The sequence below is a fragment of the Dama dama genome, chromosome 15, assembly GCF_033118175.1.
Source record: "Dama dama isolate Ldn47 chromosome 15, ASM3311817v1, whole genome shotgun sequence".
NCBI lineage: Eukaryota > Metazoa > Chordata > Mammalia > Artiodactyla > Cervidae > Dama > Dama dama.
In genome coordinates, this window is record NC_083695.1 from 13,658,823 (window position 1) to 13,672,709 (window position 13,887).

At 41.0% G+C, this 13,887-nt stretch overlaps 2 protein-coding genes across 4 annotated transcripts in view; one reads left to right on the forward strand and one right to left on the reverse strand.

Annotated features, from left to right (window-relative positions):
- The window catches only part of EGLN1 (egl-9 family hypoxia inducible factor 1), a 61,753-nt gene extending 57,172 nt beyond the window's left edge, over positions 1–4,581 (forward strand). Inside the window, exons 4-5 of the mRNA XM_061161501.1 lie at positions 984–1,051; positions 2,065–4,581. Coding sequence (XP_061017484.1) covers positions 984–1,051; positions 2,065–2,129 — 133 coding nt within the window. The 3' untranslated portion in view covers positions 2,130–4,581. The remainder of the gene's footprint in view (positions 1–983; positions 1,052–2,064) is intronic.
- Positions 1–13,887, reverse strand: part of SPRTN (SprT-like N-terminal domain) — a 53,588-nt gene that overhangs the window by 27,786 nt on the left and 11,915 nt on the right. Inside the window, exon 5 of one of the 3 annotated variants that reach the window (XM_061161499.1) lies at positions 10,237–10,431. The exons of 1 other annotated variant lie outside the window; for it this stretch is intronic. In XM_061161499.1, coding sequence (XP_061017482.1) covers positions 10,237–10,431 — 195 coding nt within the window. Of the gene's footprint in view, positions 1–4,372; positions 10,432–13,887 lie in introns of those variants that run through there. One more of the 3 variants, XM_061161498.1, reaches the window with a different exon arrangement.

The window sequence follows — 13,887 nt, forward strand, 5'->3', positions numbered from 1 at the left end:
GGATAGGGGCTGGAGCTCTGGAGCCGGGGAGGCCCGGAGGCCCCGGGAGGCCACACATTGACCTCAGCTCTGTCCCTTTCCAACCTCCCTGACTATCCAGACTCCCAGGCTCTGCCTCTGCTCTGCCTTTGACTCTTGACTGCAGACAGTTTGCTGGTTCATCATTTGATCAGTGTTGCTTTTCCCCAGTGAACACTGGCCAGAATCTGCAGGACACTTTACTGACTGCTGCATTCTTCTAAGAAACTGATCCTTTCTAACATGCTTTCACTCCCTGTGGTGTTTGCAGTTTTTCTGCATTTTTAGTACCAAAAGGTGTAACTAAGTGCTTTGTGGTCTTTAATAAATGAGACAGTCTTCATTCATTTGTGAAATGAATGTGTTCCAAATTATTGAAATTTTCAGAAAAATGAAACAAGACATAGTATAATTGTTTTGATTAAAATCCTAAAAAATTCTTCGCATGATTGAACTTTCTTGACTCCAGGTTGTAAAATGATAAACGCCAGTCATGATTCTTTGTTGTTCTGAGTGTAGTGGCATCCTCAGATGTGGCTGAGACTGTCCACCCTCCCATGCGCTACAGACCCCTGGTCTGGCATCCTCCTGTTGCTCTTCTTTTCTTTTGGAACACTAGTGATAACATACTTTTTCTGTGACAGCCACTCTTTCCTTCTTGGTGTCAGTTTCTGATCTACTATAGGCTTGCAAACAGATAATCAAATAGGTTATGTAGGTATTAAGAAAATCGTAAAAAGTCACAAACTCTGCAGTGTTAATTTGAGCTACTCCTGGTTCTGTGTTATGCTGTTGACCATTGGGGTTCTTGGATAAGTGGGTTGTTACTGTGCCCACGTATCACCTGATGTCATTCCAAGTTAGGTGTTGTTTTGCCATGATGAGTTTTACTAGACCTTTGCAACAGCATTCCCTTTTTTTCTCTTAGTGTGATCATTCTTACCCTGTTCTAAATTTTCTTTTAGGTACGCAATAACTGTTTGGTATTTTGATGCAGATGAGAGAGCGCGAGCTAAAGTAAAATATCTAACAGGTAAACATTTGGGGCCTGGGTACACTAGAAGAAAGAGACCCCAAGCCAGGCGGTGCTCTCCATTGTTTTTGTCAGATTCTTAATCCCCCTATTTAGAAGAGGACTGCTGTTAAGTCACCTTCATTGTTACCTTTAACCATCAAAATTGCCCAAAGGTGAGGCAAGTTTGAGACAAAGCAGTCTAGGGAAATGGTTCGAGCAAGCTGAGTTTTCTGTGATTATCCTTCTCAGTCATAGGCTGTCTTCTTCTCATTCTCCCCATGGAAGAAAGGTAACATCCTTTCCTCTTTAGATGTACATGCCCTGGAGAATAATCCAGGTCTCCCATGTTAAATGTGGATATGAATTTAAATGAATTTAAATGTGGATATGAACAAAATTAACACAACGAGATGAATTGAGATGCTGAAATCAGTAAATCTGACAGGCATGCAGAGTCCATATCTGCAAGTGGTGTCCAGTCACCCCCACTTGTCGACACTCTCCTGAAAAAGTTGGGCTTGAGGTTTTCAGCAGATGGACTGCTGACCTGTCTTTTCTTTAACCCCACTTTGTACCTCACAAATCTGCTCCAGTTCACATTACTGATTTGACTACCTGTCCTGTCACCAGCCATGGATAATCCCACATCAGCCTTCTATAAAACTATAAAAATTGAATATTCACAAGTTTGTTTATTTTCAGTCACTGTTTGTGACAGAAGCCTAGTAGTGTGCTTTCAGTGAGGCTGAACATACTGCTATTAATATTTTATAGCAATTCAGTTTGTTTTTCAAAAAGAAAAAAGGAGACAAAAGTCATTATCCCTCTGTAGAGAGTGGCCCTTTGAAGGTTTACTAGTTCAGAGTCCCTGCACTTACCATAATCAACCCTGAGGGTGACTTCTGGGAGTCTGAGTGTGACCACTCTCAGATGATGTGTGTTTGCAAGTTGAAATGCTGCACACACTGGGATGTAGGAACAGAAGCTCTCTGGTACTTAATGCATGAATTTTTTTCTTTTTTACCTTGCAGGTGAAAAAGGTGTGAGGGTTGAACTCAATAAACCTTCTGATTCGATCAGTAAAGACGTCTTATAGAGCCTTTCATCCAGCAATACCCCACTTCACCTACAATAATTATTGACGCTATTTGTTAACTTGTGAATACAAATAAATGGGATAAAGAAAAATAGACAACCAGTTGGCAGTTTAAGGAAACAAAAACAACTTTTTTGTGTTGCATCAAAACAAAGATTTTGATTGTGTGGCTTTGTACTGCATGACTGACTCCAAACCTGTGATGGGAGGAATATAAGTTATCAACTGAAAGTGGTATTTACATCTGGACATGAAATAAGTGCCCTAGGTAGAATTGTTTTCATTCTTATATTTTGCCAGATCTGTCATCTAGCTGAATTCATTTCATCTCTCCCTTTTTTATATAGTCAAGTTTGAATTTGAAATAATTTTTGTATAATCAGGTACAATTTATCAAAACTGAATTGAGAAAAAATTACAGTATTATTTCCCAAAATAGCATCAATCTATTTTTGTAAACCTCTTCGTACTATTAAATTTTGCCCTGAAAAGCCTCTTAAAATGATTGTTGCCAGTGACTAATGATTAATTTTGTTTTTACTTAAAATAAGAAAAGGAGCACTTTAATCACCAACTGAAAAATCAGATTGTTTTGTAGTTCTTACACTAATTTGAACTCTTAAAAGACTGCTGCTGTTGTTTTTTTGACATTGTTAATAGTGAAAACTGTCACTGTTTACTTTACCATTTACTACCAGTAACTTTTAGTTCATGTTTTATAGGAAAAATACACAGTAAAAAGGTTTTATCTTTTAAGTTACATTAAAAAAGAAAAAAAAAAAAAAAACTACAGTGACTGGCACTAAATGAACTTGAGGTTATCCTCCTCAGCATCAAGTTCCCAAGATAAAGGGCTTTCTTCTGCTTTCAGGTACATCCTGTAGATGTGGAACATCCTGTCCCCTTTCCTAGACTTTTCCTTTTGCTTCCCGTCAGGTTGATTGTACTTTGAGTTTTGCTCTTTTCTTCCTCCTTCTCTGCCCATCTGGCCAGCAGATCAGAACCTCATTCCTGTTAGGTAGCGTCAGGGGGAGACTGTGCCTCCAGACCGAACGGTGTTATTACAGACTTGACATCAGTGACTCCTCAGGCCACTGCTAATGCCTCCCAAGAGGCGGTGCTGTCCGTCAGGACTGAAAGATGGACGTTCAGCTTAAAAATCAAAGCACGAAGCAAAAAACCAGACACTTCTGAGTCTTCTTTTTTACTTTTCAGAAAAAAGAGGGAATCCTACAAAATCACGTTAAGTCCTCCCAGACTTGAGTTATTTAACACCTGAATTAGGATGGATATCTTAGACTTCAGTTTCCTAGGCTGTTTAGCAAAGCCCAAAAGGTGGTATCTGTATTTTGCATGAATTATGGGTGTAAGACCTTGCCCACTTCAGTTTTCTATCTCTGTCCTTGATCTTCTTTGCCAAAATAATGTGAGTGTACAGAAATGTTTCTGTATATTTCAACCTATGACAGTTTTAGCATCTGTATAGTTTGTATTCAATTAGAGACCTTTTCTATGGAAAGCTCAGTAATTTTTATTAAAAGATTGCTACTGTTCATGTAAAACATGAAAAAAAGTTGTTTAGTGAACTGGCAGCATGGATTTAGGGTGGGATTAAATATTCAGTATTGTGATCTCACTTCGGAGAACTTGCAGGAGACAGTTGGAGTTGATTGTTGGTTTTCCTCACCCACTGCAGTTTTGTTCCACTTCCTTTCCTAGTCCCAGATAATGTTAGTACAATGCAACATCTCAACAGTAAGTGCCTCTGCCCCTGCTCTCCCCTCGCGCCCCAGCCTGGTCTGCAGTGCACTGCACTGCCTGAGGCCACAACTCAAAAGCGCTATTATTTTTAGGTTGAGTAGAAATTGTATGATGTTGGTGGGAGGTTTGTTTGTCAAGGTGTACAATAACAGCCTTTTAATCTGGGAGCCCCTGTGTCATTCAGATATGTATCTCTGCAGTTGTGCAAAGTGTCAGATTCTACTGTCTGTGGGTTGTGCTTGCCTGACAGGTTTTAAATTTTGTTGTGGGGTTTTTTTTGTTTGTTTTTGGAAAAGTTTATAATTTCTTGGAGATTGTTGTGAAAGGATGGAGAAATCAGGATAGCCATTTCTTCAATATCCATTTAAAATCTGTCCTTTTCATGTTAGTGGGACTGTTAACTTGTCACCAAGCAGGACTCTATATAAAACAAAATTTAAAACTATTTGTGGCCTATATGTGTTTAATCCTGGTAAAAGATAAAGCTTCTAATGCTGTTTTTATTCAACATATTAACCAGCTGTAAAACACAGACCTTTATCAACAGCAGGCAAAGAATTTCAGGATTTACATACAGATAGACTATAAAATCATGTAATTTGAAAAGCAGTGTTTCATTATGAAAAAGCTTTCAAAATGCTTGTAAAGCTAATCTAATTAAACAGATGTATAAATGTTCTTGAAAAAATTATGCTTATTTCCACCTGTCTCTTGTTGTTTTTTGATCCTTTATCATACACTGACTTTCTTAATGGGCTCCTCCATCAGATAATGTGCTTTTCTCTCACTCATCTCTGGCTTAGTCCAGAGCATGTGGTACTGCTTTTTATAAATGATAACAAGGGAAAGAGAACAGCAAACATGGAGTGTGACAATCTTAACAATAATTTTAGCAATCCTGGAAGTAGCTGGACTGTCCATGGGATCCATTTGTATTCTCAACATTTAGATTCTTGCCCTTTTAATATGATTTTTTTTAATGACTCTAATACTCACACTGTCGAGCCTGTCTGTGTGGCCCCTCTGCTGCAGAAACGAAGGGCCATCTCTAACCGTCACAGGTATCCTGTGTGTATATATGCAGAAAAGTATAATCGGTGTAGTCATGAACTAAAGAGCTCTTTACAACATGAAGTCAATATACATATTCATTTACCTCTTATTTAAAATATTCTTTGGTGTGGTGTTTTTGTTATATTTCAACCTATCTTAGGGCTTCCCTCATAGCTTAGTTGGTAAATAATCCGCCTGCAATGCAGGAGACCCCGGTTCAATTCCTGGATCAGGAAGATCTGCTGGAGAAGGGAAGGGCTACCCACTCCAGTATTCTGGCCTGAAGAAGTCCATGGGGTCACACAGAGTCAGACACAACTGAGCGACTTTCACTCAGTTAGGGCACTTGTAAAATTCTACTGAAATATAGCTGAATGGATTAAAGGGGAGGGCCAGTGTGAGTTAGGGATGAAAACTGATTATTTTTGGTATTGTGGCAAAAAGAGCACAGACAAAATTGACAGATTTGTTTTGTTCTGACGCAACCACTGAATTGTGTGACCTTCGGAGCCTTTTTCATCTGAAAATAAGCACAGTGGCTCCAGTCTTACAGAAAGAGTTTTGCGTGACCCAAGTGAAACAGAGTATTCCCAAGATGCAGAGGGGCTGAGAACGTGAGCTCTATCTTGGTTTTGGATGGCAATTATATGTATTTATGCCATATATTTAATAACTGTACCTGGGTTTTTAGAAGTACCCAGTCTCCACTGCTTCAGGAATAGGCTCTTAGGCATCTTAATGTCAAGAATGCAGTCCCCAGATTCTGCTGTTGATTTTAAGGCAGAGTCTTTTCATGATCAGTTCAGTTCAGTCACTCAGTTGTGTCTGACCTCTTTGTGACCCCATGAACCGCAGCATGCCAGGCCTCCCTGTCCGTCACCAACTCCCGGAGCCCACCCAAACCCATGTTCATTGAGTCGGTGATGCCATCCAACCATCTCATCCTCTGTCGTCCCCTTCTCCTCCTGCCCTCAATCTTTCCCAGCATCAGGGTCTTTTCCAATGAGTCAACTCTTCACATCAGGTGGCCAAAGTACTGGAGTTTCAGCTTCAACGTCAGTCCTTCCAATGAACACCCAGGACTGATCTCCTTTAGGATGGACTGGTTGGATCTCCTTGCAGTCCAAGGGACTCTCAAGAGTCTTCTCCAACACCACAGTTCAAAAGCATCAATTCTTCTGCGCTCAGCTTTCTTTATAGTCCAAATCTCACATCCATGCATGACCACTGGAAAAACCATAGCCTTGACTAGATGGATCTTTGTTGACAAAGTAATGTCTCTGCTTTTTAATATGCTATCTAGGTTAGTCATAACTTTCCTTCCAAGGAGTAAGTGTGTTTTAATTTCATGACTGCAGTCACCATCTGCAGTGATTTTCGAGCCCCCAAAAATAAAGTCTGCCACTGTTTCCACTGTTTCCCCATCTATTTGCCATGAAGTGATGGGACCAGATGCCATGATCTTAGTTTTCTGAATGTTGAGCTTTAAGCCAACTTTTTACTCTCCTCTTTCACTTTCATCAAGAGGCTCTGTAGTTCTTCACTTTCTGCCATAAGTGTGGTGTTATCTGCATATCTGAGGTTATTGATATTTCTCCTGGCAATCTTGATTCCAGCTTGTGCTTCCTCCAGCCCAGCGTTTTTCATGATGTACTCTGCATATAAGTTAAATAAGCAGGGTGACAATATACAGCCTTGACGTACTCCTTTTCCTATTTGGAACCAGTTTGTTGTTCCATGTCCAGTTAAAACTGCTTCCTGACCTGCATACAGATTTCTCAAGAGGCAAGTCAGGTGGTCTGGTATTCCCATCTCTTGAAGAATTTTCCACAGTTTATTGTGATCCACACAGTCAAAGGCTTTGGCATAGTCAATAAAGCAGAAATAGATGTTTCTCTGGAACTCTCTTGCTTTTTCATGATCACCAGAAAGTAAACTTCACCTGGAACATGGCAGTGCTCAATGACACACCATTGGACCAATGATACGTATAAGGGGCCTGGCCTCATGAGCTGGGAAGAGTTTTACAAGTAGAAAACACTTAAATATAAACCAGGTCATAAGACAGGGAGGGCCTGAACAGCTGCAGGCAGCTTCTGATCAAATGGATCATTTCTTAGCTCTGAATAGGTGCTATAGAGGTTATTAGATACGGAGTTACTGGATGAAGTCTATATTTATTGAGATGAGGTCTTTTTCTGCCAAAATTGTTTTATTTCTATGCTCTTCTATAAAATAGCGTTTCAGTTTTTTTAAGTCAAAGTTACAGATACACTTGTAGGTAAGTCAGCTTGTTTCATGTGAGGCTTGGTAAGAAAAATAGCCGCTTGTGTTCTTCCCCTGAGAAAAGGTTTTTACTCTTACGTGATTTTTTGGGTATGTGCTCAATTGCTGTGCTGAGTCACTCAGTGGTGATGACTCTGATGACCACTTGGACTGCAGCCCACCAGGCTCCTCTGTCCGTGGGATTTTTCAGGCGAGAACACTGGAGTGGGTTGTCATTTCCTCCTCCAGTTGCACCCAGTTAGTTCTAAATGATGCAGGTCCATTGCCACATTCTAGATTCTTCATTATGTCTGAATATCCCTGCTTGGGAGGTAAGCATACAGGTGTCTCTCCACCCCTCTTCTGCCTCTACCATGCCTCCCTGACCCCTTACATACTGTCTCGTGACTTTAGATCACAGGAAGAGTTAGAGACTGTTTGGGATATCCCTGGTGAGCCTTCCCTGGTGGTCCAATGATTAAGACTCTGTGCTTCCACTGCAGGGGGTAAGAGTTCCATTCCTGGTCTAGGAACTAGATCCCACATGCTATGTGACACAGCCAAAGCAAAAGGAAAAAAGACTATTTGTGCTATTCAAAGATGAGGTGTAGAATAAATCATGATGACTTTTATAGTTTACTTTTTTCTTAATGTCTTGCTTGGTCTTCTGTCTCAAACCCCCAAGGCCTCCAACCTGCAGGAACCTAGTGTGGTCGTGCTGTCTGCCCGGAGCACAGCTGTCTCCACTGACCCCCTCCCACGTTGTTTGGAGGTCCTAGCGCTCCTTTCTGTAGGGTCTTCGCTTCCTGGGGCCTGTGTCTTCTCCTCTCTCGGCTCACTTCCTCAAGCTGGTGTAGCATGTCCTTCAGTACTTTCTGTGAAAGAGTACCTGGGAGGTAAATTTTCTTTAACTCTCACATTTAATTGGTAATTTGCCTGAGTTTAGAAACCTAGCTCGGAAATAATTATCCTTCAGAATTTTGAAGGCATTCTCTCGGTTCTAAGTTGCAGTGTGGATGCTGAGAAATCTGAAGCCATTCCTATTTCTGACTCTTTACACGTACTCTGCTTTTCGTTATGTGGACACTCACAGAATAATTTCCTGTCGCCAGGGCTGTGACAGCGTGCCTATTCTCAGCCACTGTGAGAGGCATGCAAACTGTAAACTCATGCCCTACATTTGGGGACATTTTCTTAAATTATTTCTCCCCTCCATCTTCTCTGCTCTTTCTGAACTATTGTCCAGATAGGGACAGGGAAGCCTGGTGTGCTGCAGTTCATAGGGTCGTGAAGAGTCAGACATGACTGACTGAGCGACTGAGCTGAACTGTCGTCCAAAGAGTCCACCTCAGGTGTGAGCCTGTCACTGTTGGCTACTACTGCGTGCCTTTGTCCTTTGCTTTGAAGACGTCTCATTTCCAGTTCTCCAAGGGTTTCACATGTGCTGTCACATTTTTAATTTTTAAGAACTCTCTTTTTTGTTCTCTAAATTTTTAAAATATATGAAAACCTGTTCCATTTAGTAGATACAGTATTTATCTTTTTGTTTAATTTTTTGTCATTAGACGTTTTCCTCCCAGGTCTGACCATTCTTGCTTGTGTGTTCATATTTAAGGGGAAGTACTTGAGCTTCTGGCTTTCCAAGGAATCTTAGTTGCTGCCCGAATCTGAATCTCTTTCATTATCTTCCCAACAAAGTCACCTGTAACCTGTAGCTATAGCATAACTGTGAGACACAGAAAAAAGTTCAGTTTATGTGCAAACAGAGAAGTAAGCATCTGAAACTAGAGCCAGCACCAGCATTCCTGTGAAGGCTGAGTCAGGTGGAAACTATGTTAGAGAGCCAGGGCAGTGGGGGCCTAGAGGTAGTGGTGTCCGGGGAAAAATGGACCCCCCCACAAGTGGTGGGAATACCGATACATCACACCAGTGCATCTCCGGTGCTGCCCACTGGGGCGTCACGGGGAGGCTTCAAAGTTCATGAGATGGAAGGAGGCTGCTTGAGGAAGGCACCGTGTCAGAAAGGGGGAGATGTCTCCTGGAGGCTTGATGGTAAAATGGAAGGAGGAGGGAAGCAAGGATCTTAGAAAAATAAAAATTACAGAATCAAATGAGATTGCAAATCACTCCCATCTCACAAATATGTCCTCTCTGTGAAATACTGTTTTTCACTGTTCCAACAGAAGAAAACACTCTTGATTCAGAAGCCTCTCATCTTCTTCTTGCAAACTGTTTTTGCAAGTCAAGGAAAAGAACACCTTTCAAAATGAGCAGAATAGGGAAGAAAAATAGCTACAAACAGTACTATCTAGAAGGAAAAAAAATGAGAATTATAGCTGATGAAAATTCTTTCCTCAACCATAAGGCAACTGCAGAATGTTCAGTGTGAATGAAATATCTTTAAAAACAGGACTTTGTAGGAATAAAAATTAAAACCTGAAATTCGAAATTCAAAATCTCAGAACAAAAATGGACCAAAAGAAAAAATCCCTCAGGAAGCTGTGAAACAAGAATTGATGTAACTCCAGCAAAGAAACTGAAGATGACAAAATTATCTGAAATTAAGATTAAATTGTAAGATACCCCAGGAAAAATAAATTCAACCGAATATATAATGACGATCATTAGAAAAAAAGAGTAGGAAAGCAGACCACAGTGCCATATAAAATGGTCACAAAGGGTTAGAAAGCAGAAGGGGACACACGATGAGCAGATGTGTTGTTTAGTCACTAAGTCATGTCCAACTGTTTTGTGACCCCATGGACTGTAACCCACCATTCCCCCCGTCCACGGGATTCTTCAAGCCAGAATACTGGAGTAGGTTGCCATTTCCTTCTCCAGGGGATCTTCCCATCCCAGTGACCAGACCGCTATCTCCTGCTTGGCAGGCTGATTTTTGACCACTGAGCCACCTGGGAAGCCCCTGTGTTGCAGTTATGCTTACATGAAATAGCAACTAGAATGAACAGTTTGCAAATAACAACTTGGGTGACTCACAGACATGGTAAGAAGCTAGACTCCATCCTACCATCAGGGATCCTGTGAAAGTGAAAGTCACTCAGTCCTGTCCGACTCTTTGTGACCCCCATTGACTGTACAGTCCATGGAATTCTCCAGGCCAGAATCCTGTAGTGGGTAGCCTTTCCATTCTCCAGGGGATCTTCCCAACCCAAGGATAGAACCCAGGTCTTCTGCATTGTAGGCGGATTCTTTATCAGATGAGCTGCAAAGGAAGTATTTGAATATCTTGATATTAAGAATGCAACTGAACAAGTGTCTGGGTGTATCTTACTGAATTATTTTGAATGTATACAAATACATGTGAGGAATCTTGTTAAAAAGGAAATCCAATTTTCTTTCATGTTGGTGCAGATTTTCATGTTTAGTTTCCAAGAAATGCTTATAACCTGGAATGATTTGGGTCTCTAGAACATGTCTTGAAAATACACACATTTTGATTCTTTGGAGAAGTATGGAGAATCAGTGTTACATTAAGATGTTTTTGCAAAAGCAGGTAACAGATGTTGAGAAGTGCCTAGCCATTTCATGCACTTAACACCAAAAATTTAACAGGCTCCTCTTTGTTCCACTAGACCTCTGATACAGGGGCAAAGGACGTTACATTAGACTAATCAAGATGATAAGAGAGCAGAATAATAAGTACTAGACATTCAAAGGCAGAGTACTATGATTTTGAAAACAGTAGAAAATATAGGTCCCACCTTGTCTGGAAGACTTCCTGTTGGCGGTACCGTGTTTTGCCATGTCTGGATACTGGTTTCTTGCAGAAGACTACATTAGTGTTCAGAGTAAAAGGTGAAATATAAACAAGTTTAGGAAGATTAAGGTAGATCAGTAGATCTACCTTAGGTAGACCTATAGATCAGTCCTTGTTTGTTTGAACAAGCAGAGACTCTTCACCATGCTGTGTCCCCTCTCCCAGGACTTGAGATCATAACCTGTCTTTTCCCTTTATGTGTCAGAACCAGTCATTATTATTCCCATTGTTGAAGTTTCTCTTTCTCTCTTTGGCTTTGCTATGCCTTCAGTTTTTCAGAGAAATTTAATTTACTAAGGTGGTTCAGATGGTAAAGAATCTGCCTGCAATGCGAGAGACCTGGGTTCAATCCCTGTGTCGGGAAGATCCGCTGGAGGAGGGCACGGCAACCCACTCTAGTATTCTTGCCTAGAGAACCCCCATGGGCAGAGGAGCCTGGCAAGCTACCGCCAAGGGATCAGTCAGACACCACTGAACAGCTAAGCACAAGAGCGCCATCTGGTGTTCAGTAAGCAAGAGGGTAAATCTTGGTAGGTTTAGCACCAGAACCAAAGGCGGCAAACTGCAGCTTGTTTCTGTATTAGTCTACAGCATTGTAAACTTTGATAATGAGATGATTCCTGAATCACTAAAGATCAAGTCTTTCACTTTCATATCAAAAGATACGAGATGATGTATATGTAATTATATAACTTTCTAACAGTGGAATGTTAGAAATAAAAAGTCAGAGAAAAAGCCAGAGCTAATCACCACATGGCATCCTATGCCATTTCAGTTCCCTAGAGAATTTAATCTCCCTGGTGTCTCCGATGGTAAAGCGTCTCCCTGCAAAGCGGGAGACCTGGGTTCGACCCCTGGGTCGGGAAGATCCCCTGGAGAAGGAAATGGCAACCCACTCCAGTACCCTTGGCTGGAAAATCCCATGGACAGAGGAGCCTGGTAGGTTTTAGTCCATGGAGTCAGGAAGAGCCTGGACACGACTGAGTGACTTCACTTTCAGAGAATTTAATCTGTAATAATTGTCTAGTAGAGTTTTACTTCATCTGGTGGATATGCTACTAGTCAACAACAAATACAACAAATTTCCAAAAAGGCAACAATAACCTCAAGGATAAAAAATCAAACAAAGAACAACAGGAACCCACTGCCCCTCAATAAGGATTAACTGCAAAAAGAGCTCAGCTTCTTTTCAAGGCAGCCCAGTGAGGAGATCCCAGCTGGGTACTAACTCTGAGGAAAGTTAGAGCGCCTGCCTGTTTCACTGTGACATTCTTACTTAAAACTCCCATAAGCTTCGGAAAGAAAATCTCAGAGCTTTTGGACCATGGGATAAAGTCTGCTTCCCTTTTCTCCTTCCTCATCTCTTCAAAATGAAGGGCAATAACATTTAAAAGTTGACCCCTAATGATTTTTGAAAATGAAAAACCAGCAGAACGTAAAACTGATTGTTTTTCCTAATAGAAAACAACAGATTTGGGAGTATCAGAATTCTTAAGATACTGACATGAAGTCTTATTTAATTCCAAATTTTAAATTAACTTCAACTTTCTTGCCAGTTAACATAGTCCCATCATCACTTAAAACTGACCAATTCTTGATTTTACAACCTAAGTATTTCTGGAAGCCATCTTCTCTCCATCCCAGCCATTGCCCTTCCCCCTCTTGCCAACCCCCCAACCGTGAACCCCTCAAAACACTTCTCAGATGTTCTTGGCTGGTGTATAAGCCTTCCCAATCCTCACAGCACCACCCCAACGTGAATCAACAGATGTGTATTAACAGGGACTATACAAACGACATAAGTGGAGAATGCCATAGATGGGTTTTTCAGCCTCAAAGTTTTACTTGAATTTGTCCTGTCTGCAGTCTTTCTCCTTCTACCATTTCACCCTTCACATTTTCCTCTGTTCATTTAGAACAGCTCAGATTCTCCCAGTAGAATGTGCTGGACTGCTGCCAGACCTTAGTGATCCTTCTTTCTGCAAGGCCCTTTCTCTCCACCCCTGCTGGACTAACTTGACTTGCCCTAGAACACTCAACTTGGGTGTACAATTTGTCTCCTCCATCTCCTGAAGCCCTGGGCTGGGCTGATTATCCTTTCCAGTTCCCACAGCACTTAACTATTTTGAAATTAATCTGCTGTTGTTTCACTCCCCGATAGGTTGTACTACTCCTTGAGGCCATGGGTGGGCTATCATATGCTTCATAGCACCAGAGCTTTGTATGGTTTTGGCACACAAAAAATATTTCCTGAACATAATTTGTTAAATGATCTTGTATGAGAGTATAAATGTATATATTCAACATAATACACATTTTAAGTCATTTATAAATATTTATTAAATACTATGGTTTCACTTAATGTTTCAAAAGAATCAAAACTCATAAACACTCACTGAGATAGGCTAAAATGAAAAGGACAGATCATAGCGTTAAGACTGCTGAACAATAAGGTCTCATACATTGCTGGTAAGCATGTAAAGTGGCAGGATTTACTGAAGCTAAACAAGGTACCTGGTGACCCCGCATTTCCAGTCTGGGGATATGCTCAACAGAAATAAATAAGAATGTTCTTAGCAGCACTGTTCACAACGGCCAGCCCCAAACAGGAGATGATGCCAATGTTCATTAATATTAAAATGATAAACTGGCATATTCATACAAGTACTACGGAGCAATGAAAAGAATGAACTTCTGCTACCCATAGCAACAAAGATACGACTTCATGAAGTTCAAAAACAAGTAAACTAACTTGAGGTGACAGATGAAAACAGTGGTTACTTGGGGGCTGTGGGTGTTGACTAGAAGAGATGCCCATGAGGACACCTTCCAGGGTAACTGAAATGTTCTCTAACTTCCAGTGATCACACAGAGGGGAACCCAGCTGCACCTATGTATGTA